This window comes from Macrotis lagotis, chromosome X (genome assembly GCF_037893015.1).
Source record: "Macrotis lagotis isolate mMagLag1 chromosome X, bilby.v1.9.chrom.fasta, whole genome shotgun sequence".
Taxonomy (NCBI): Eukaryota; Metazoa; Chordata; class Mammalia; order Peramelemorphia; family Peramelidae; genus Macrotis; species Macrotis lagotis.
This window is the reverse complement of record NC_133666.1, coordinates 631316185-631340794: the sequence shown is the minus strand read 5'-3', so window position 1 is coordinate 631340794 and position 24610 is coordinate 631316185. Positions and strand designations below refer to the sequence as shown.

The 24610-nt window shown below is 46.5% G+C and overlaps 1 protein-coding gene across 2 annotated transcripts in view; it reads left to right on the top strand.

Annotated features, from left to right (window-relative positions):
- The window catches only part of NRTN (neurturin), a 36432-nt gene that overhangs the window by 2465 nt on the left and 9357 nt on the right, over nucleotides 1-24610 (top strand). Inside the window, exon 2 of one of the 2 annotated variants that reach the window (XM_074199915.1) lies at nucleotides 23831-24029. In XM_074199915.1, the coding sequence (XP_074056016.1) occupies nucleotides 23858-24029 (172 nt within the window). In that variant the 5' untranslated portion in view covers nucleotides 23831-23857. Of the gene's footprint in view, nucleotides 1-23743; nucleotides 24030-24610 lie in introns of those variants that run through there. The other variant, XM_074199916.1, reaches the window with a different exon arrangement.

Genomic DNA, 24610 nt, shown 5'->3' with positions numbered 1-24610 from the left:
TTTGGTTGGAAATCTTTCCAGTGGCATCAATCTCTATGGTTATTAAGATGGGCAATCAACTAACTTCCTTACAAAAACCTTTACAGAGAAGAACACCCAGACTCCCCAAGGAGAAAAACCTTGTTGAAGGTCACAGGAAGCAAGATACAGAACCAAAGACTGGAACTCAGGTCTTCTGGCTCTAAAGCCATTGTCTTTCTCTACAATGCAAATCTCTGAATCCAAGGCTCAGGGATAGAGCCTGAGTGGTAGATAGAGACATCCTTGCCATAGCTGATAACCTTCAATCCTAGGCTAATCTCAGCACAACTGAACCTTACCCAGAGCTCTGATGCTTTACCCACTCCTACCCTTACATAAATGATAGTGTAGCTGACAGATTCTGGATTTGAACTCAGAGCAATTGGGTTCAACTCTCAGTCCTGCCATTAGTAGCTGTGGGACCCTGGGTAATAAGCCTTTTGACTTTTCAATAGCTTCTTGAGGGCAGGGACTAGTTCATATCAGTATTTGCATCCCTGGCACCTGTCATGACTGGTACATAAGTAATTGACCTTAAAGTCTCAGCCTCCTCTTTCTATCTCAAAACGTTGCTATGAGGAGGACTCTTAAATGCCTTCTTGGGAGTGAAGAACTGGAATTAATGTCCTTTAGGGAAATTGGTGTCCAGAGGGGAAGGATCTTACCAGCTAGAAAGTAGAAGACAGGAAATTATATAATGCAAGTTACTATGGCTAGTGAGACTGAAAAGCCTGAGAACAATGGTGGGGGGAGGCTAGAACAAGTTAGCAGTTGTGCTGGGAAGAAACTCGGAGAAGGAAGGACCGCAAGACTGGACAGGAAGCCCTCTTCAAATGTGTGGACATGTCGGCTGTGGGACTGAGGCAATCAGGAAGGGTTTCCCAGAGCAGCATGAGGGCCTTGAAGGATGGGGAAGATTCAGATGTAGGAAAGGGACATGTGTGAAGACATGAGAGCTGACAGGTGAAACTGGGGAGGAGAGAAGAGGGTTCCAGAGAGGTGGGAACAGCCGTTAAGGAAGACACTGTGGGATCAGGAGCTGGAGGGGAGGTTGAAGGTCGTGTGGTCCAAACCTCCTTGTTTACCAGGAGGAGAAGGACCCAGAGAGGACAAAACTTGTCCAAGGACAAGTACAAGTACAAGGCAGCACAAGTAAATACCAAGCAGACGAACTGGGTTTTGAACCTTGGTCTTTGACTTGACCCCAGGCTCTTTTCACTCCACCAACCTGTCCTAAAACTCACTGTCAGTTTGGAGTAAATGGACTGGATGCTTTTTTTCTCCTAGGCTGCAGAACCCCTGAACACGGCCCAGGGCTGGGGATTGCCCTTGGAGACTATATCATACAATTCAACTGCCTCATTTGGTAGCTTCTGGGAATCTGAAGGCCAGAGAGAAAGGGAAGGGGCTAGACCAGGGTCGAAAAGGAAAACTGGGCAAAAGCCTGAATGGTTTGTTGGGGTGTCTCCACAGTCCAAGTATGGGGGATGGCAGGGTTGGGATGGAATCTAGGAAACAGAGATTTGAGATAATGAGAGATGGAGGACTAGGGCCAAGCTTAGGGGAAATCCTCCTGCTCACTGCTCATGAACTTCTGTAAATATGACCTAATCCCAGAGTGCCAGGTGCTCCCAGAGGGAGGTGGCACTGGGCTAGAGGGGGTGGGGTCACTCTGAGTCACCAAGGGGGTCTGAAGCCTTTTAGGAGGCAAAGGATAGGGATTATTGAGATCTTTGAGAAGATGGGTTCTGGATCCCTAAACAAGAGACTAAGCTGCAGAATACCAGATCTGAGAAATCCATGGAATATGAAGGACCTTAGAACATGAGATGGCAGAGCTGAGAGAGATCTTGGAACAAAGAATGTCAGAGCTGAAGAGATCTTGGAACATGAGTCAGAGATGGGAGGGACCTTAGAATGTGGAATGTCATATAGAAGTGACCTTAGAACAGAGCTGGGGAACCTTGGTGCAGGGAATGGCAAAGCTGGTAGGAATCTTAGAATACACAATGTCAGAGAGCTTAGAAGGCTCATAGAACTAGGCTCTGGCTCATTCCCTGAATTAAAGTTTAGGGGGAAAGGGATGAGCTAAAGGTTCAGAGTCCATACAGATGTGGGTTTGCTTTTAGTTGACTGGAGTGTGTGTAGGTGGAAAGTGGGCACCTGCAGGATGGTCCAAGGGAAAGAAATGGAGGAGCTGGGAGCATTGGGTCCTTGATCCAACTCTACCACTGATTCATTATATTGGTTCAGGGGAGTCCCTTCCTCTCTCTGAGCCTCAGTTTCTTTGTCTGAGAAATGAGGCATTGGACCAGAAAGTGGAAGTAGTCCCTTTCTCTTTTTGGCATCTTATGACTCTAAGATTCCCCTCTCCTTCCAGGCTTCTAGGAAATTCTCCCTGGATTTAGAGATGGAAGAGACCAAGACCCTCTAATCAAACCTCTCATTTTACAGAACAGGAAGTGACCTGTCCTAGGTCCCACAAGTTAGGAAGCAGCAGAACTTAAATTCGAATCCAGATCTCCTGATTCCAAATCCAGCATTCCTTCCACTAGCTTCTTCTAATTGCCCTACAGAGGAATGATTCCCCAAAGCCTGGGTGCATGGATGGGGGAGGCCTTCAGGATCCTCCACAACAGGGCTCTGGCCAGGCGGCTCAGCGGTGCCAGCCCCAATTAGGCTGATCTTGTCACCTCCCTCCTGCTCCCCTCCCCCGCCCCAGATGCTGCATTGGGCTGTTGCCAGGCCAAGGCTGCTTGGTCAAGGTGGGAACTTTATGGGGAGGCCCTGAGGAAATAAGTGAGGATCTAGCCTAACTCCACCCCCTCTACCCCTCCCCTCACACACCTACTTTTCCCAATGCCAAGGACCCACTAGGTTTTTTCCACTCCACATCACTCTCCCTCCCCCTCAGATTTCCACTCTCTCCAACCCCATTGTATTTGTACCAGTTGAGTGTAGGACAGAGACTTTTCAGAATCTTTGACTTAGACACTACTCAAAGCAGGATCAGTCCTTAGAGACCCTCTATATCAACCCATCCATTTTACAGATGAAGGAACTGAGTTCAAGACAAAGAAGAGAAGCCTTGACTCAGATCACATAGCCACATCTCCTTTGGCTTCCAATCCAGTGCCCTTCCCATGAGGGAGCCTCAGATTCTATATTGACAAAGGGACCTTAGAGGCTATTGAATCTACCCCCTTCCTCATTGTACAGAGGGGGAAACTGAGGCTCTCTGGAGTAAGGTAATAAGGTAATAACTTGGAACTCCAAGGCTCTCTCATCAGCTCTGGTATTCTGGAATCCCATTAGTTTTACAGTCTGGAAGAACTGAATTGCAACCCCAACATTGCTCCTTCTAAGCTGCATGATCTTAGACTAATCAATCATTTCTCTTTGCTGGGTATTGGCTTCCTCATCTGTTAAATTTCTAAGGTACCCTCCTCTCTAAATCATAAGAATCAATGTCCCTCTCAATCCTGTTTGGTTATGTGACCATGGAGAAATTACCCTCTCTGTCTGACTCTGTTATAACAGTCACCCCCTATACCCCATTGGGTAAGGTCTAGGGAATAGAGGGGAGCAAAAGCCCCAAGTTATCCCTGCCTAAGCTCCTGACCCCACTGCTGACTGCCAAAGCAGGATGAGTTTCTAAAGGTGGTGAGCTCCTTGTCACCAGTCATATTCAATAGACACATCAACTTGGATGTCACGTCAGTTTTAGATAGATGTCCTCGGACGTCTCTGTCCACTCTGAGATTCTGTTATGATTACTGTATAACTCCCAGTGCCCGACCCACAGGAAGACTCTGACATCTGAATTTCGATAAATGAAAGAAATTCAAGTCTACAAATCTAGACCCAACTCTCCTAGCTGAGTTTTGAGCTAGATGGAGGAGCAGGCCCTGCCTCATACCCTCAGAGAGCTTCCAGTTTAAGGAACAGATCCAGGCTCTGTGCCATAAAACCCATAGTAAGGAAGAGAACAAATGAGAATTAAACATGGAGGGGAAAAGAGGTGAGTTTGAGCAAGTTCTCAGATTTCTCATTCAGACAGTCCACAAGCCAGGTGGAAGAGGACGTTGACAACTTCCAGTGTAAGGTGAGGTTTGAGTCTCATCTGGACTGGGACAGTCAGGTGAAGCTTCTCCACATGGCTCATCAGATTCAACTCCCTTACCCTACCCGAGGGGAGACGCCTTCCAGACAACTTACCCCAAAGTATATGGTACTGATTGAGACTGAGTAGACCAGGATAAGGATGGGGAAGAACTAGAGAGATGACAGGGGTGGGGAGGGCATCCCAGGAGGAGAGAGCACCTTCCAAAGCCTGGAAATGTGCTAGATTCTCTGGTTATGTGGTTCCATCTCCACCTTTTCTCACCCCCCACAACCCTCTGTCAGTTTGCACTCCTCCCCCCCCACCCCAGTCCATAGACTCTCAGGTTTTGTCCCCAGTCTCATCCGAGACAAGCCAGGCCTCTGCCGTCTGGCCAGACCCCCCTCCCCCCTGCAGAGCGGCCTCCATGTACCCAGGCCCCAACAGACAGAGCATCGGAAACAGCTGGCTGTCCAGATGTTGTTGGTTTTCTCCCCCCGAAAAATCGCATGTTCCTTGCTATTCCTGTTGGGTTACCCTTTCCTTTCTGTTTCCTATTGCCCACTCCCAGCTGGCTTAGAACTCCCTGTGCAAGCTAGTCCCCTCAGAGGGGCTGAAGGAAGGGGGCTCTCCTCTGGGACAGGACTTAGCAAAGCCAGAGGACTCTAGGAGAAAGGGAGGGAGGAAAGGAAGGAGGATGAGGAGCAGAACAGCTTTTTTTTGTGGGCTAAGAAACTTGTTTCTTATTGGTAAGACTGTTCTTACTGTAAAGGAGTCCCCTCCCTGGCATGATGCTTAAGGGAACTAGGCCCCCATTAGTGAGACTGAGAAATGTAGTGGAAAGAATGGATGTATGGGGGTGGGGGGGTTGTGTCCAAGGATCTGGTTTGAGGTCTGGTCCTGTGTGACCTTGGGAAAATCATTGTACCTCTCTGACCCTTTCTCTTCTCAGCCAGATCAGGACAATCCTTCTGGCAATACCTGCCCACTGAAGCTTTTTATGAGGCTCAAATGAGAACATGGATGTCAAGGTTCTCTGTAAACCAGATAGATGGGCCAGGAGAAATGTTGGCTTGTGTCCCTGCTCACCAATGAAGCAGGGAGCTTGGAAGGGCTCAGGGCACAAAGGGTTCCCTAACCCAAGTCCTTCTGGGCTGACCTGGACCCTTTTGCTCTTGCCCCGAGAAGTGCTTGTTCAGCCTCCCATGGAAGAGGCTCCTTCCACTTTGGGAGAACTTGGACGCTTCGGAAGTTTTTCCTTACATGGAGCCCAAATCGACTCCTTGGCCACTCCCCTTGTTCCCTCCACCAGAGCAGACCACAGCCCCTTCATGACTTCTCCTCTTGTCTGTGTCTATTGTTTTTATTATTTTTGGACTGGGACCTGTGATTTCATCGCTATAAGGGAGCCCCCTTTACCAGCTCAGGTCAGCACCCCCTTACAACTGAGGAGTCTTGGAGAATGGTCTGGGGGGGCCTTGGGAGGTTATTAGGTGACCTGCAGGGTCACATAGCCGTCAAATAGATGTCCTCAGATGTCTCTGTCTGCTCTGAGATTCTGTTATGATTACTGTATAACTCCCAGTGTCCGACCCACAGGAAGACTCTGACATCTGAATTTCAATAAATGAAAGAAATTCAAGTCTACAAATCTAGACAAAACTCTCCTAGCTGAGTTTTGAGCTAGATGGAGGAGCAGACCCTGCCTTATACCCTCAGAGAGCTTCCAGTTTAAGGAACAGATCCATGCTTTGTGGCATAAAACCCATACTAAGGAAGAGAACAAATGAGAATTAAAAATGGAGGGGGGAAAAGAGGTGAGTTTGAGCAAGTTCTCAGATTTCTGATTCAGTTCTAACTTGTTTCTTGACGTTTTCAAGATTCTCTGTCCCCCCCCCCATAGTTTGATTTCTTCAGTTCTCTCTTGACCTACTTCTAAAAATGGGTGTCTCCCAGTGAATGCCAATCCCTGTGGACTGAAGTCCCTCACTTCATCCATTAATAAGGTAACAACTCCTGACACCCCAGGACTCCCTAAGGCTTGAGGAAAGGAAAAGATGATGGGTTCCAAAAGTCCAAAGTCAATGAGAGCCAGGATTAAGCCCATAGACCTGGAGGGAACACCAGAGGTCATCTAGGGCAAGGTTTTCTATTTTCCAGGCAGGAGGAGGATTCTGTAGAGACCCTTGGTTCTCTAGAGAAGTTCTTTCTTCTGGAACGATTTTATCCTTATCTATTGAAGAAAAGGGTTGGATTACATTCCTCAGGTTCTCTTGGCTTGAAAGCTTATTCTCCCTTGGTTCAGGTTAGGACCCATCCAGAGCAGTGTAGTTGGGATGTGGGAAGCATTATGGTAGAGCTGGGGAAAGCATCTGATAATGGAATCCAAGGACCACTGACCAAATCTCCACCATGTGTGACTTTGGGCAAGTTAACTTCCTTCCCCTGGGTCCTAAGTGAGGGGGACTGGAAGACAAGTTGGCTTCTCAGATCTTGCACACTGCCAGGTTTGTTCAGGATTACAGAATGAGTCCATGGCAAAGTCAGGGCTCAGACCCAGGCGGAGGTAAGCTGGGAAATGTTTAACTGGATTTTCAAAGAAAAAGTAGCCCTGTCACTCTGAAGTTTAATCTGCATTAACATTTTCTCTATCACCTTCTTTAACTGAGATAATCAATAAAATAACAAACCAAGCCCTGATTTGTATGTCTGATGATTTTCCAAGCCTTCAATGCTCAGGCTGAAAATTTAACTATCAACTCTCAAAAACTGATTTCAGCAGAGCCCTGATCAGGCCCAGGATGCCTAACTCCCAGTCTAGTGTTCTCTCCAATTATGTTAGACTTGTCTCTTATGACAGAACACCTCCAGAGCCCATAGATTCAGAAAGCAAGATCCCATCCTAACTTGGGTTGGAGCAAGCCAGGTGAGCTGGAAGTGTGTTGGGATAAAGGGAAAAGGAATGCTATCAGTTGTTTTCAGTTGTGTCTTGTTCTTCGTGACCCCACTTGGGATTTTCTTGGCAGAGATCTTGGGGATAGCCCTGCAGAATGTACTGGCTAGAGAGGTGTGAAGGGTAGAGGTGTGAAGAGGTAGAGGGGGCCAGTGGGGCTGGGGAGCAATGGCCAGAATGGCTTCTTGGAAGTTAACCAGGCAGGAGCAGGGCTATCAGACATGGGACAATCCTTTGCTAGGCATCATTTTAACTTATGTTTTCTCATTGTAAAACGTAGGCATTGAATGAGAAGATCACTAAGGTCCAGTTCCAGCTCTAAATTCTGTGATCCCATAAATGGTACACAATTCTAGGCCCTGGTGGATCACAGGTTACTCTCATCCTTGGCCCCATTTCCTAGAAAAAATTAGAGAAGAAACCTGGACTCTGGCTAACAAAGAGGGGACAAGATGGTGATATCATGAAGCTCCAGGTTTGACACCTGGTTCTGTGTAACCCTCAGTAAATCTTACCATCTCTCCGAGACTCATTTGTCACCCTCTATGAAATGGGCCCAATAATCATACTTTCATTACCTGATTGTGAGGAAGGGATGAGAAAATGGACGTATATTCAAATGACATTATAAAAGTGAGAGAGAGGGGCATGCTTGTGATAGTGATTATTTACAGTAAAAACCAGCCTATTAGAAATTGAGCCCTCAATCCAGTCTGAAAAGGTGAGAAGCACTTAAAAATGGGAGAGGCACTTACTGGTTTGGTGTGTCTGGTCAGAGAGGGTTCCCTGGAGGAGGTGGCTATGAATGGGGCCTTGAAGGCCACTCACAGCCTCTTGACCTGAGGCTCTGAATGAACACATTCTGCAATGACAGCCTGGTCTCCCCCAGTGTAAGGAGGCCTGGTTATACCAAGAGGATGTATAATTCATTGGAAAAAGTAATGGGTTTGGAGTCAGGGGACCAAGGTTCAAGTCTCAGCTTACCTTTCAGGTGACCTTGAACCAGTCCCTTGACCTTGCTAGGCCTTATTTTTCTCATCTGTAAAATGGTTCTTTGGAGCTGCCTTACAACTATGGTTTTATGATCTTTTGATGTTGTGATCCTCCTAATCTCCTCCTAGATTAACCCCATGAGGGCAGGCCCAGACTGGCTTCCCCCCACCCCCACCTCCAGGTTGGCAAAGTCTAGGCCTAGGAACTCTAAGGTCTTCAAGACAGGTGTGTTGAAAGAGGGACTATGGATACCCTCTGCTCAGCTAATGATGCCTTATTCATGCCACCATTTTTGGCTCCCATGTTTTGAAGGGAAGAAAGGGATCTCAGGGAAGAAGCACCTTTGGGTACCACTGAAACTGTATTCCATGTGGGAGTGTCCCTTCCCAGACTGTCCCTGGGACAGACTGGGCTCAGCCCTGGGCTGGGGCATCTCCTGATGGGCTTCTAGAGCTGGTGCCCCTGTCTGTGCCCCCTCAGGATTCTGCCAATACCACCCAGGCTCTCTCTATCCAAACCACAGGAGCACCCTTGGACCAGAGAAGATCCCCACCTGATACAACTTTTCAGGATAAGGGTCCTGGTGTGCCTTCCCTGAGGACAAGGAAAGTCCCCATCCCTCTGCCAACAGCAGAGTTCTGCCTTGGAAGAGAAGGCTGGTGTTCTCTTGGGCTAGATCCTTGGAGGCAGGAGTGACTCCCCTGGACTCAGTGGGTTCCTCTTGGAGCTGGTAGGGTGACTGAGATGGGCAGATGCTAAGCTCTGGGGCCTCAGCTTATCTCAGAACCGACAGGCTGGTGGGGTTGCTGTTGGTATTTCTCAGGCATCTTTCCATGGGGCTAATGATGCCTGCAGGTGTTGGCAAGGGAGGTAATTAGCAGCTTCTAGCTGCCCCTGCCCGCCCGCCCTGCCTGCAGTCTTCCTGACTCACGGACTCCCACGGCTCATTCCCCTCTGTTCTGAGGATGGAGTCAAGGCACAGCTGCCATCTCTCCTCTCACATCAATCTGTCAATCTATCAGCAGGGATTCATTTAGTCCCTACTATGTGGCAGCCTCTCTGCTCAGTCTCCTGAGGATACAAACAGAAGAAACTGCAGTCCTTGCCCTGAAGGGGTTTACATTTCATCAAGGGAAACAACCTGCACCTATATAAGCAAACACAAAATATTAACAAAAGGAAAACAAAGTAATTGGGGGGAGCAGCTGGAAAGGGTGGGGATGGAGGAGGTGGTACCCAAGCTGAGTTTTCCAAGAAGTTTGGGATTTTAAGAGGCAGAGGAGAAGAAAGGCATTCCTGGCATGGGGAATAGACTGAGCAAAGGCTTGGAGGTGGGAGACCAACTCTGTTTGAGAAACCCCCAGAGGGCCCATTTGGCCAGAACATAGCTTATACAAAGGAGTGATATCAGGTTGTGAAGAGATTTAAATGGCAAATAATGGGAGTTTGCATTTGATGCCAAAACATCAAATGGAGTTTATTGAGTAGGGGAGTGGCATAGTCACGCTTGCTTTAGGAAAATGACTTTGGCAGCTGGAAAGAAGATGGGTTTGAAAAGGTGGGGAGAGAGAGAGAGAGAGAGAGAGAGAGAGAGAGACCGAGACCTAGACCTGAGGCCGGGGAACCAAGTAGTGATTCAGTTGAGAGGATGGATCTGAACCAGAATTGAGGCTTTGTGAGTGAAGAAAGGGAGGGAGGGCATTATTGACAGCGGGAAACTGAGAACCAGAGAAGGTAAATCATCCCCCAAAAGCCAAGATTTACCCCTCAAGTTCTCTGACTCCAAAGCCAGTGCCCTTTCTAGTATACTTCAATGCCCTAATGTCTTCTGTAAGATTGTTTTTCTTTCATAAAAAGAGGAATCTAGACTTGATAGTCTTTCAGCTGTAAAATTCTCCCTTTCAGTGTCTTTAGTCAGGGTTTCTTTCTGGTATAGAGTGTACTCAAAATCTCAAAATGTGGATTTCAGCTAGTAAAATTTCAAAACCATCCTTGGACTTTTGGCACATTAAATAGGTTTTTGGTAGGCCAGGACAGTATCATCCAGCCTCTTGATGAGAACCATTATGAGCTGCCCCCTTCCCTGGCTCAGTGACCCCCCCCCCCCATTTCTAGAGGCCAGGATTGCACCCCTTGCTATGGTCCCCATGCCTCATTCAACATCTTGGACCCTATAAGGAAGCTGAAGTACCTGAGGGACATGGATATCAAAAACCAGGGGATGACCAATCCCATGTTCTAGACCTTGGTCCAGCTAGGGCCCAAGAATTGATGGTGCTTCTGACCCCAAGGAGCCCATCTAGAGCCAGAAAGAAGGTCCAGCATGGGGGCTGAACCATAATTCCTTCAAATTTCTCTGTCTCCCCTTTCCATCATGGCACCATCTGCTTCCTTTCCCATTTACCTCTGGCTGACACTCATCTCATTTAAGAATCCTTCCCAAATTTCATGAACCCATTTGGGATTTTTCTTGGGAAAGAAACTGGGGTGGCTTGTCATTTCCTTCTCCATCTCATTTTACAGATGAGGAAACTGAGGCAAACAGGGTTAAATGACTTGACCAGGGTTACACAACTAGTGTCTGTGGCTAGATTTGAACTCAGACCTTCCTAACTCCAGTCCCAGAGTCCTATCCACTGTAGTCTCTTAAATGCTCATTCTTTTCTATCCAATTAAATAGTATTTGATACTCTCTTAAATGCTTTATATTCACCATGTCCTGAAAGAAAGGTAATAATGATGATAACTGACAGTTATAGAATGTATTAAAGTTTTGCAAAGCTCCTTGGTTGGAGCTTTCAACAATCCTGTGAAGGAAAGATACTAAAAAGTATCTTTACACCCATTTTATAGAGAGAGACAAACTGAGGCTTTGATGGAGCAGAGACTCGCCCAGGGTCACACAGCAAAGAAGACCTTCCTTCCTGACTCCTTCAGCTCTCTGTCCACTGCCCCATTTCTCCCTACTTTACAGATGAGGAAATTGAGTCTTAGAGAAATCATGATTTTTCTAGATCTCCCAATTTAGTAAATAGCAGCACTGCAATCCAGGTTCTCCTTATATTAGACTCACCACAATTTTTCTGATATACTTTCAAGTCTGCAAGTCTGTTTATGCTATGGAAGGGGACCACATTATAAAGGCATCCCTATTCAGACCTGTGTCTGTGTGAAGGTACAGATTTGCTGATGTCAAAAAAAACAGACTGAGTACAATTTAAAGCTGAAAGGGCTCTTCAACACCCTCTAGCTTCATTTTGAAGGCCAGAGAGGGGAAGGGATTTTTCCAAGGGTTATATGGTTAGTAAGTGGCACAGCCAAGATTCAAACTCACATCCTTGGACTCCACATCCAGTACCCTTTCCATTATAACATGCTGCTATATTGAAAGAGATATAAAGGGATAAGGGTGGGGAACTCTCTGATACTGGAGCCTTAAGAGGTTGGCATAGTGGAGGGAGGAAGCCACCCTAAACAGGGAAGGGAGTCAGGAGGCTGGAGACCAAGACCCAGCTCAGCCACTGACCTAAGGGCTTTTTTCTGGGGCTTCAGTTCCTCTCTGTCAAAACTGAATAGATTGGGGCAGCTAGGTGGCACAGTGGATAAAGCACCAGCCCTGGAGTCAGGAATACCTGGGTTCAAATCCGGTCTCAGACACTTAATAATTACCTAGCTGTGTGGCCTTGGGCAAGCCACTTAACCCCATTTGCCTTGCAAAAACCTAAAAAAAAAATTGAATAGTCTTTATGGATCCTGTTAGTTCTGATTTCCTAGGATTCTGGGAGTTTGTTTGGAATTCTACCTAATGTCCTCATCCTTCCTCTACCCCTGCCACTATCTCTTTCCTGGTCAGGGATGTTGCTTTTAGAAGAGGGCAGTGAGAAGAGGCAGGAATGCCAGGCTGGAGGAACAGCCAAGTCCTCCAAGTCCCATTAGCAACCCCACACACACACACATAGCCCTGTCAACTTAGAGTTCATAGGATAAAAAATTGGAGGGGCTCTTCAAGTTTGCTTAGATCAGCCCCACTCATTTGTAGAGGGGGAGAAACTGCGGTTTGAATTTTGCCCACAGTGCTACAGAGAGCCTCAGCTCTCTATTTCACACTAGCTTCTTGGGATGGGGAAGGAGGCAGCCTTCGCCCCCAAATTCCTGGTTTATAGCCTGAGACCAGCCTTGCTAACGACTCAAAATGGGCAGGCAGGCAGGGAGACTGTGCCAGAGAGAAACCTGTTGGGTGACCCCCCGAGGAGAAAGGCCCCATTGTTACAAGAACCTTATCAGGTCCTGGTGCTGCCTACCCCCTCCCAACAATTTCTTCCCCTCACCCCCAGACCTGATATTGAAGGCTGGCTCATGGTAGGGGACCGGCATTCCAGGCACAGTTCTACCCCCACCCTCACTGGGCGCAGGGGGTCTCAGGTACCAAGGTTCTCAGCTTCTCAGGGCCCTGCACTGGGCCTCTTGGTGTAGAGGGGGAAGGGAACAAGGCTCAGGGCAGGTTATCTTCTTGACCACCATTCTCTTTCTCCTTTGCTTCTCCCCAACTATGACTATCCATTATATAGACAGAGAAGCAGAGGCCCACAGCAAGGACATAAGGCTGGAGGTCAGGGAGTCAGACGGAGTCAGATGGGGATCAGCTCTCCTGTCTACAAGCACTATCCTATGTCTATTATCTACATCCAGTGTCCTGCTGGAGATACTGTGGACCACATGGCTGGAGATCATGAGTGCTTCCAGCTAAGCCCCTCCTGCAGGCAGGGACAGTGGGGACCATTTTCTCCTCTTATCTCATCTATCTTGGAGCATGCCATCAGTTCTGGATTATCTAGATGGATGAAAGGAGAAGGGAGCACCAGTTGTCATCAGGTCTCAGCTGATCCGGAGGGGACCAGTGAGGGATTCTGTCCCAAACCCTTCTCTTCAGATTAGGACAGTGTCCTTGGGTTGATGATGTCAGAACACAGGTGAGTCCCACCTTCTGGGAACCAGTTCTCGCCAAAGATAACACCATCATTACAAGCCAAGAGCTCAGACAGAAGGAGCTGGGCCAATGTCCGGTTTCCTCAACTCCCAGCCAGTCCCTCACTCCTCCCTGCTTCCCATCCCGTGGAACAACTAATTCTCTTTCAGACGGAGGCAAAGTACCAGCCTAGGTAGAGCTGCCCTTTCCCCAAAGCAGGGATTGACTGATACAGAATTTCCTTGCTGGGGAGAATCCTGCTATTAATAGAGCACGTAATGAAGAGATGAACAACCTAGGTTGTGACTCAGAGTCCCAAGTCTCAGCTCCTTCTCCTTGGGGCTGGCTCTGGAGACCAGGGGCTTTTCCTGAAGCCACCCTAAACTGACCTCCTTGTATCTCCTTTCACAAGTCTAGCTTCAGTCTCAGCTCTTCAGCTACCTGACCACAGCACTAAACCCCTAGTTTCTGTACCATTATTTCTTTGACCCTGGGCCCTTCTTTGACCTTATTGAATGCCAGATTTAACTATTAACACACACATACACACACACTCTTACATTGTTGTGGTTGAGTCATTTCAGTTATGTTCAACTCTCTGTGAACCCATTTCGTATTTTTTTGGTAAGGACAACTGAAATGGTTTGCCGTTTCCTTCTCCAGCTCTTTTACAGATAGGGAAACTGGGGCAAACAGGGATAAGTGATTTGCCCAAAATCACACACCTAGTAAATGTTTGAGACCACATTTGATTTAGGTCTTCCTGATTCCAGGGCTGATGCTCCATCCACTGTGCCTTCAAACTGCCTATAAATACACATATAGACACAACTAAACAATACCCATATTATTATAAAGAGTGATGATTTATAAGGTTGCCTCCATCACTGAATCGTATAATCAGCTCTCAGGAAGCAAGATATTGTGGAGCCATCCTATTCTCTATTCCTCATTAGGGTTAAAAGGAATCTTTAATGATCATTAAGTACAGTCCTTTTATTTTATAGATAGGGAAACTGAGGTCAAAGAGGGGTTAGGTCCTATTGGCAATAAGCATTCTTCCAATCTGCTCTGACTCTGAAGTCAATGTTCTTTCTACTAAACAATGCTGTTCCTCAGTCCAATCCTCATTAAAAAGAATTATCTCTCGCTTTTACATTACCTTCATTTCCAAATACACACACACACACACACAAGCAGCAGCAGCACCACCACCACCACCACCACCTCTCTCCCTGCATTCCAGGAGCCATCCCCTATAACAAAGAATAAAAATTAGAGGAAAAAAGCAGGTCAGCCAGCATGTCAACATTTCTGACTTGATGCAATGGTCTGCATCCATGGTTCTCCACCTCTGTAAATACAAAACAATATCAAAACTATCAACAAAAAACCAAAACAAGCCACGTATCCCTTTATTTTAAAGCTGGGAAAACTAAAATCCAGAGAGTCAGAGAAAGATGAGCTGAATATCAAGACAGGCACAGATCCTGATTTTGCAACTTAGTCCTTGTATCAGTTTCCTTATTTATGCAATGAGGGATTTGGGGTCCATGACTTTTGAGGTCCTCTTTGGCTCTGCCCATGATTCTAGAAAAGTATTCACCCAGGATCACCCATTGCATTGAGGGCACATCTGAGATCAGAGCCTGGACTCCTGGCCCTCTTGCTCCCTCTCCAGCCTGTTCTCTCATTGTGCATCTGTTTGAATCTTAGGGAGGGCCTGCTCAGTTGGGGAAGGAGGGGAGGAAGTGCTAGTCATTCTTCAGATCCCAGACAACTGGGGCCTTAAATTCTGCTGCCCCCAAGCTCTTGGAGCTAAATCTAGATCTCAGATCTAGAAAGGACTTCTTCAGAGGTTGTCCTGGTCTGGTTGTCCTTGTGCTGGAGCAGGAGAATATCCCCCTTCAGAAGTTCTTAACCTTGTTTTGTATGTATTCTGGACCCCTCTGTCCACAGCTGGGGTGATGACTGGACCCCCTTTTCAGAAGTGTTTTTAAATGCATAAAATAAAATCTCCAGGATTAAAAAGGAAACTAATTATACTGAAATGCAGTTATCACAGTATTTTTTAAAAAACACAGCAATTCTGGACCCTGGTTAAGAAAACTGTCACAAGTATCTCAAAGATGTCATCATCCACCCTAAACTTGAAGACCTCCAAAGACAAGGAGTTGAGGCTGCTCACTCCCCTGCTGGACAGCTAGGGTGGGTGAGAAGCCCTTTCTTGCTGCCTCCCTCCAGACCTCTCTTTCAGTGAGAGAGAGTCCACTGGGCTTCCAGTTGGAAGGACTGGATTTGAGTCCTCTTTGTGTGGTCTTGGGGAAAGTTGTTCCACCTCAATTTTTCCAACTGTAAAATGGGAAGGAAATTAGATGATCTCTTTAAGGACCTGTCTTCCACGTTCTCAGATCCCTTCCTCCTTCTCTGATATTCTAGTTCCCTTTTAGCTCTGGCATTTGTAAGATGCCTTCCGGGTCTGACATTCCTAGTCCTAGGAGATGCTGTCATTAGTCCTGGTCCTGCCTAGGGGGCCCCACAGGACAAATTTGCCCCTTCAGCTGAACAAACAAGGGATGAGGGACAGCAGCCACAGCAGAGTCCTCCACTTACTCCCCAGCTCTCCTTTCTCTCCTGGCCTCGGGGGAGGGGGGAATACAACTCCTTCTTTCCTCAGTTTCTTCCTTCCTTTTGTCCCTTCCTCTAGGGAAGGTTTTTCTAAGAAGAGGGCTACTTGGGAATTCATAACAATGAGCAGATTTAGTATAGGTGAGCCCAAAGCAAGTGATATCACCATGGAAAAACAAACAAAACAAAGTAAAACATTGGACTCCGGGTTCCAATTTAGCCTTGGAAACTTGGGAGCTTATGTGACCTCAAATTTGCTGGTTGAGCTTCAGTTTCTCCAATCATAATTGCTTTGGTCATGGTGATGCTCACAGGGCTATTTGAGGAAATTCCTGTTTAATCTTTAGGCCATAGAGATGTGGCTGCTCTCCTTACCCACTCCTGGAAGACCTGGCCTTCCTCCTGTTGCTCTTCACAGACCCCCACCCCCCAGAAGCTATCTGAGACAAAGCCCTGGGAAGGTGCTTTTAAGCTGAGGAGACCAGAAAAGGGTCTTCTCCCTCCTCCCATCTGCTCTTCTCTTCACACAACTCAGCTGGTACCTCCAGGTTCTGTAGAGATGAGGAGAAGGAAGGAGAAAAATATAGTAGGAAAAAATAATTTCTTTAACCTTGCAAATATTGGAAGACAAGCAGTTTTCCAGAAGACAGGATGACAGACCCTAATTCTTATGTTTTCAACCAATATGACCTGCTCTGTGTCAGACCCAGTCATAGGCTCTAAGGGTAGAAAGACAAAAAAAGAAACAATCCTTGCCCTAAGGAGGCTTCTGTTGGAGGAGATGGCAAGTACAATTATGAATCAAAGTACAAACATAATCAATGTAAGTTAATAGTAACTGGCTAAGTAATAGCACTTTATGGTTTGCAAATATTGGGGCAACTAGGTGGCAGATACAGATAGAGCACAGAGTCTGGGATCAGGAAGACTCATCTTTTGGAGTTCAAATCTGGCCTCAGACACTAGCTGTGTGTCCTTGAACCCTGTTTACCTCAGTTTTCTCATCTGTCTCAAATGAGCTAAAGGAAATGGCAGACCACTCCAGCCTCTTTGCCAAGAAACCCAAATAGAGTCCCAGAGAGACAGGAGTGAATAATAACTTACAAATATCATCTCACGTGATCCTCACAGCAACCTGAGAGATGTTATGATTATTGTCATTTTACAGTTGAGGCAACTGAGGGAGATGGAGGCTGAGGGCAGAATGACCCAGGAGCAAGATGGCTAGTGAATGTCTGAGGCTGGATTCAAACTCAAATCCTGACTCTAGGCTCAGCACTCTATCCAGTGCGCCACATGGCTGCCTCATGCAAGAGCTAAAGAAGTAAAATTTATAAGACTTAAAATCTGCTTGGATAGTCCATCAGTCAATAAGTATTTATTAAATGCCTACTGTGTGCTCAATATTATGTTAAGCCTTGGCAATACAAAGAAAGGCAACAGATAATCCATGCCCTTGAGAATAGGGGCAGTGGATGGAGCATGTGCCACCCCTTCTCCTTGCAGTCAGGAGGACCCGAGTTCAAATTCTACCTCAAACACTAGCTGTGTGACCCTGGGCAAGTCATTTAACCCCAACTGCCTTTAAAAAAATAAAGGATTGGGCGGCTAGGTGGTACAGTAAATAGAGCACTGGCCTTGGAGTCAGTAGTACCTGGGTTCAAATCTGACCTCAGACACTTAATAATTACCTAGCCGTGTGGCCCTGGGCAAGCCACTTAACCCCACTGCCTTGCAAAATAAAAAAAAAAGAGTAAGGGATGATCAGTCAGACTGTAAACCTAGCTGACTATGTATGCCATATAAAGTCTTGTCCTTTTCCTCTTCTCTTCTAGGCTAACTATCTCAGGTCCTCCCAACTCCAGAGCTGGAACTCTATCCACTGGGCCACTTGGCTGCCCCTAGGTTATCTTGAGTCTTACGACCTGATCTCTAGTCCCTCTGCCAATCTGTCCATGCACTACCTAAAATATGATTCCCATTACTGAGAACTATCATCTCCTTGTTCCTGCATGATTCTCAATGCAAACCCAGATCTCATGAACTTTGAGCTTTTAGCTTAAGTTGTATTTTATAAGTTTGTGGTCACCTCAGTCCCCGGACTCAACTCAAGATTCCTACTGTGGTGGGGAAGAGAAATATGGTAATGAAGCAGGTATGATTTTCCTTAAACAAAAATCTGACCACGCTACTTCCTTATTCAATAAACTCCAGTGGCTGACTTTTGCTTCTAGGTTCAAATATAAACTCCCTTGTTTAGCTTTTAAAGTTCTTCAAAACCTGGACCTGATTTTTTTCTGATCTCCTTGGACATAACTGCTCCGTCTTGAGCTGTGTGATGTGGCCAGAGTGGCTGAGAACTCTCTGCTCTTCACACCAACAGTTGGTCTCCCATCTCGGTGCCTGCCTTACTGGATACTGACCCCCTCCTTAATACTGACACATGCATATTTATATTTACATACACATCAAGTTGGGAGACTAGTGTATGTCTATAAAATATATGCATCTATATGCATTTTACTGGATGTGCAGATTTATATTTATATACATACCCATAAACACACATGCATATTATATATAAAATGTGCTCATATATATACATGACACATATTCAAATTCATACATACATACACAAAACTTGTGAGACAAAGTGTATGTTCATATATAATATATAACACATAAAACACATACACCTATAATGATACACATATATATATACACAGATTAATGACAGATATATAGCGTATATACACATATAAGATGTCTATGAAATCATGCACATACATATATGCATATAATGATATATTTCTATTTATATATATAAACAAATGAGAGAGATAAGCATATATACACATATGTACACATACATTATACATTTAATGATACAGAGACAAGTATATATATATATATATATGCACATATATAACCTATCTATATAATATACACATAAACACATATAAACCTATAATGATAGACACAGTTACATACACATATAAACTGGGGAGACAAGTGTATATATATCTATATACATATATAAATATAAGATATACATATATAACATATATATATATATACACTATATATATGTACATAAATATATGTATATAAGACATACAATAGGAAAATACCTGTCCCTTCAATGGGATTAATCTCCTTGAAATGGGAATTGTTAGGAGCAGCTAGGTGACACAGTGTGTGTGTGTGTGTGTGTGTGTGTGTGTGTGTGTGTGTGTGTGTGTATAGAGAGAGCGCACACCAGTTCTGGAGTCAGGAATACCTGGGTTCAATGTGGCCTCAGACACTTAATACTTAACTGTGTGACCTTGGGCAAGTCATTTAACTAACCCAATGCCTTGCAAAAAAACCCCAAAAGAAAATAGGAATTGTTTCATTCTTTGTATTTGTCATTCCAAGGGGATAAGCATTTTAAATAAGCATTTCAAATTGCTTTCCATGGTGGCCATGATGGCCACCTGTTTTACAAATGTGATCTCACTCGATCCTCACAATAACCCAATGAGGTAGATACTATTGTTATTATTATTATTACTATTATTATTATCATTAGGTAAACTGAGGCAAAGAGAAGTTAGGTGATTTGCCCAGGGTCACTCAGCCAGTAAGAGTCTGAGGCTGGATTCCAAGTCTGGCTGGCATTGTACCTGCTGTGTCATGGTCTCCTGGCACATAGTAGGATGTTAATAAATGCTTATTGATTGATTCATTGTCAAGTGGGATTAGGCATGATGCTGGAGGATAAGATGGCAGGCATGTGGAGAGAGGAGGGTGGGGGGGGTCATAGGATAAGTTGCCTCTAACCTTGGAGTTCATCACTGACCAAATTTGTATATCAGTCTTGGGACAGACTGACAGGCAGCTTGGTGGTTTTGGTTTTTTTTAATTTAGGTTTTTGCAAGGCAAATGGGGTTAAGTGGCTTGCCTAAGGCCACACAGCTAGATAATTATTAAGTGTCTGAGACTGGATTTGAACCCAGGTACTCCTGACTCCAGGGCCAGTGCTTTATCCACTACACCACCTAGCCGCCCCAGCTTTGTATTTTTTCTAAAGCATTCTGTATCACACTTTGACTTTCCCCAATCAGTGGGATTTTGTTCCCAGTTCTTGGCTACCCTACCAAGGGTTGCCATAACAATTTCATTGTAACTGGATGTTTTTTATTTTTTTGTTTTTTCATCAATGACCTTTTTGGAATATTCACCTAGCAGTGGATGCCCAGAGCCAAAAGTATCAATCTTTTAGTAACTTCATTTTGCTGTCATTTCAAATTGCTTTCCGTGATGGCCATTCCAGTTCACACTGGAATTTACATTCTAATAAGAAAAAACAACACTTTTGGGGGAGTGGTGGCCAGGGAAGGGAGGTCTCATCTGAAGAGCTCCAGAGTGAGTTGGTCCACTGGGCAGTCACTGTCATGTGCTGTCTGGAAGCAATGATGATGTTGAGCTGATGACTACTCCCAGAGCGTGGTGTGGTGGGGGAATGAGGGCTTTGGGAGGAAGGGCTGCACATGTGGCATCAGGGCAGATGGCTATGATGGCCTAGATGGATTCTTTTATAGATGAGAAACATGGTTTGGTCTGGGGCCAGTGGAAGAGTGAGTCAGGTAAATTTACACTCACTCATCAGTGAAGACAGCTCAACTCCAGGGTGGAGTTTCAAAGCTGAGAGGATGGATTGCTGTAAGGGAGAGAGGTCAAGTGGGAAAGGAGTTGAGCCATCCACCTCCTGCCCTAGATCCCTAAAGAGAACCTGGGTTCTTCTACTAACAAGCCTACCTCCATCCTTCAAAATTTTGCCCCCTGAATGCTTATGTGTCTCTACCAATCAATGTTGATTGGGGGAGGGGGGATGGTAGAGCCAAGAGAAGCTACTAGACAGAGTTTGGCATGATCTTTCCCTGGAGCCAATGCCCCTTCACCTTGGTGACCCTGGAGGACCAGATGAGCCTGGGCTCAGAGGTGGAGATGGATTTCTTTACCTACTGCTTCAGAAAGAAAGATGTCAACCTGATAGACCCTTTTGAATCAGGGGAGGAGGGGGGAAGAGAAAGAATCCTCCACTTAAGAGTCCAAAAACATGGATTCTGATTCTGGTTCTTGCCACCACTGGGCAAGTCCCTTCCCTTCTCTGTCTCAGTTTTCTCATCTGTAAAATGAAAGGGTCAGACTTCTAGATGGTCTTGAAGTTTCCCCTCCAGCACTGGAGACAGCTAGGAGACATAGTAGATAGAATACTGGGTCTGAAGTCAGGAAGATTTGAGTTCCAGTCCTGCCTCAGACTAGCTATGTGACCCTGGGAATGCTGCCTGCCTCAATTTCCTTAATTATAAATGGGAATAATAGCAGCACATATCCTGAAGGGTTGTTAGGATCAAATGAAACAATGTTGATATAGGCACTTAACACAGTGCTTCATATATAGTGGTGTTTGTCCTTCATTCTTGAAGACCATGACATCAAAGAGGTGATGTCATGACAAGCACAAATTGGATTTGAGTGAGGGGGATGCTGTGTTAAGTCACCTGCCTCATTTTCTCCTCCAGAGTTATCTAGATCCAGTAGCCAGATATAGATTGGGATGACTGAAGGTGACCCTGGATGCAAGGCAATCAGGGTTAAGTTACTTGCCCAAGGTCAGGGGTTGGGAGTAGAATGGGACATCTTATTCATTTTGTGTGTATGTCAGAGATCCCTGTGACAGTCTAGGGAAACCTATGGGATGGATCCCTTCCCACTGCCTACATTCATAAAAGGAAATGCTAAATATCAGTTAGAAGGTAGTAAAAAATGACAATAAAGATATTTTCCCTCCCTCCCATCCAAATTTCTGGACTCCTTGAAATTTATCCATGGACCCCTTGGATACCCCATGGACCCCTTGGGTGATGTGGACCTCTGGGTTTCAGTGGTCTTTAAGGTTCTTTTCACCTCTTAGATTCTCAGTATGATCCCCAGGTCCAGCATCTGTTTTTCCACACAAAGCAGTGGGATCTCAATGCACACTGCCAATCCCATCCACCCCTGCTCAGCATTGGGAAGCCCCTATGCTGATCCAATTCTAGCCACTGAACTATCTGTCCACTCCCTTGGCTAGCTCTGGCCTGGCTCTCCTGATGCTCCATTCTAGGCCTGGACCTGGCAGGCCCTGACTTCCTGTTCTGGAGAAAGTATTCGGAGCTGAGGCCCAGTGTAAATGTTTACCCGGCAGCCTGGGAATGTAAACGGAGGCTGAGCCATCCCATGAAGCCTTCCGCCCCAAGCCCCGCCCTGACCCCTGGCTTTACTCTCCCCCTACCCCATAGTTCAGCCCCCCCCTTTCCACCTCCCTCAGCCCTCTCTCCCTAAAAGGTGGTCCCAAAAGTTCTAGGATATGGAGCCAGAAGGGTCCTGAATATCCAATTCCATTTTACTGATGGGGGAAACCAAGGCTGCTCTCCAACCCTTGCTTCCTATAAAACTAGCAAATATTGTTTTGGGAAATTTTCATGTTTATAAAATGCTTTCCTGAGAAGCAGACAATCCAAGGATCATACCCATTTCACAGAGGTGATAGGAATGGAGGCTCAGAGAAACCTGACTTCCCCAGGCTAGAGGAAACACCCCCAGTCTCTCCCCACTCTGGGACTCAGCCGGAATCCTCTCTCTAATGGGGCTGGAGGTTGAAACCAGGACCCAGCTGTCAAACAAACACAGGAGCCTGGGATTTATAGCTGGAGGAGACTTTAGGTATCATGTCACCCCTCCTCCTTCCACCCCTCTTTTTATAGTCAACCATCCCAAGTGCCTGCCAATATCCACTGTTTCTGCAACCTCCGCTAGGCCTTTGTTCTATAATCTCCCCTAAGTGGCTTGAGAATGGCCTTTTAACATAGGAGGGAACCTTGCAAAGCCAAGTCCTCTAGGAAGGATTAGAATCTCAGAATTTAGATCTGAAAGGAATCTCTGCAGTCATATCCAGTCCAATCCCCTCATTCTGTAGATGGGGGGAAACTGAGGCCCAGGAAAATTAGTCTGTTTGTGGTCCCCATCCAGGGCTCTTTCTGCCCATGAGTTCTTTCTTCCTAAACCTGGAAGGCTGTTTTTTGTGTCTCTCCCCACCACAAGAAGAGAGGCCACCCCCTCCCCAGGCCAGGGCTCAGCTCTTTCTCCATCCTGATACTGGTGCCAAGAGAGTCCTCCCTGCCTGCCCCCTGTCCCCCACCCCAGACTGCAGGCATTTTTCCATGGAGCCGTGGTGAGCAAGTCCGAACAGGGTTGTCTGTTAGGGCAATTCCTGATCCCAGATCTGGCAAGGACCCGGGCCCAGGGCCAGGGGGGCCCCATCCCAGCTCGAGGGATACCATCCATCTCTCCCTCTCCTGTCTTGATGAGGGAAAATGTTGGTCTTCTGGACCCTGTATGCCAGCCCGCATTCCAGTCTCTCAAGTCTGCCTTGTGGCCTTGGGTCACCCCTTTTTCTCTTTCTGGGACTCAGTTTCCCTACCTGGGAATGCCTAATCTTCCTTCTAATGCTAATATTCCATAATTCCCCAAGGACACCTTTCATTGCAGGTTTTTCTCCTGTAATTTTTTTCTTCAGCAATTTCCTAAAACACAAAGCATTGACCTTGAACTCAAAGTCCATCTCCTATCTCTAGTTCAGTACCATAGGGTGAGAAGGAACCTTAGAGTGCCATCCAATCTCTATTGCTCCCTCTCGTCCCTTTATCTTAGATGAGGAAAATGGGGTCTCAGGAACCAAAGAGACTTGAAAGTCAATGACATAACCAAGGCAGACCCCCCCCCCCATTCGCCCAGTTGCTAGCCCCAAGACTGGGCACATCTCTGCCCCTGCCCTCTGCTCCTATAACTTTGGAGTTTTTGCTTGGGCTGCCCCCAACTCTTGCCTGACCCATTCTCCCCTTCCTCTTCCCTGCTGCAGAGCTTCCTTCTCCTTCAAGGCCTGGCTTATGTCCCCCTCCCCTCCCCCCCTCCCCAAGACTTCCCTGATCATTAGGGCCCCTGGAGAGATCTCTCTCCTGAGCTCAGCTGCACTTAGAGCTTCCCTCCCAGACTCCAGGCCTCCCAGGGCCTCCTGGGCATTAAGGATCTTCCCTGGGCAGAGGGCTTCCCAGCTAAGTGCTGCCCCCCACATGTCTTGCAGGAGGCCAATGTCCCGTGGCGACTGACAATGAAGCTATGGAAGGTGGCGGCCCTGGTCTCTGTGCTCTGCAGCTCCATGCTCTCCGTCTGGGTGTGCAGAGACCTGGCCGGCAGTGACCGAAGACTCGGACCTGGTGCTCGAGCCACGCTGCGTAGGCCTCCTAGGGCCTTGGACCCCCGCTGGCCCCTCATCTCACAGTGTAAGGCTCTCCCCAGCTCTCTGGGCCTGGGCTTCTGTCTCTTTCTCTCCCTCTTGCTTTTTATCTCTTCTATATCTTCTGTCTTTTGTTTTCTCTTTCTCACACACATTATTGACACTTTCTCTGTTTCCTCTCTCTCTCTCTCTCTCTCTCTTTTTTAACAAGGCAATGGGGTTAAGTGGCTTACCCAAGGCCACACAGGCTAGGTAATTATTAAGTGTCTGAGGTCAAATTTGAACTCAGGTACTCCTGATCGAAGGGCCAGTGCTCTATCCACTGCGCCACTTAACTGCCCCTTTCTCTCTCTCTCTCTCTCTCCCTCCCTCCCTCCCTCCCTCTCCCTCTGTTTCTGTTTTGTCCCACAATCTCCCATGTCTTATTCTCTTCTCATCTTTCCCCTTCCTGCCCTCTACCTCCCCCAACCACCAAAATTGAAGTCAACAGACCTTTATTAATCTCCTACTTCCTACCAAACCCTAGGTAGGTACTTTGCAAGGATGATGCCCAGGTAGAGAGTGGGTCCCCATCTCCAGGGACCACATCTTCCTTCTAACACAGACAGGTCCTTACGTTGATATCAC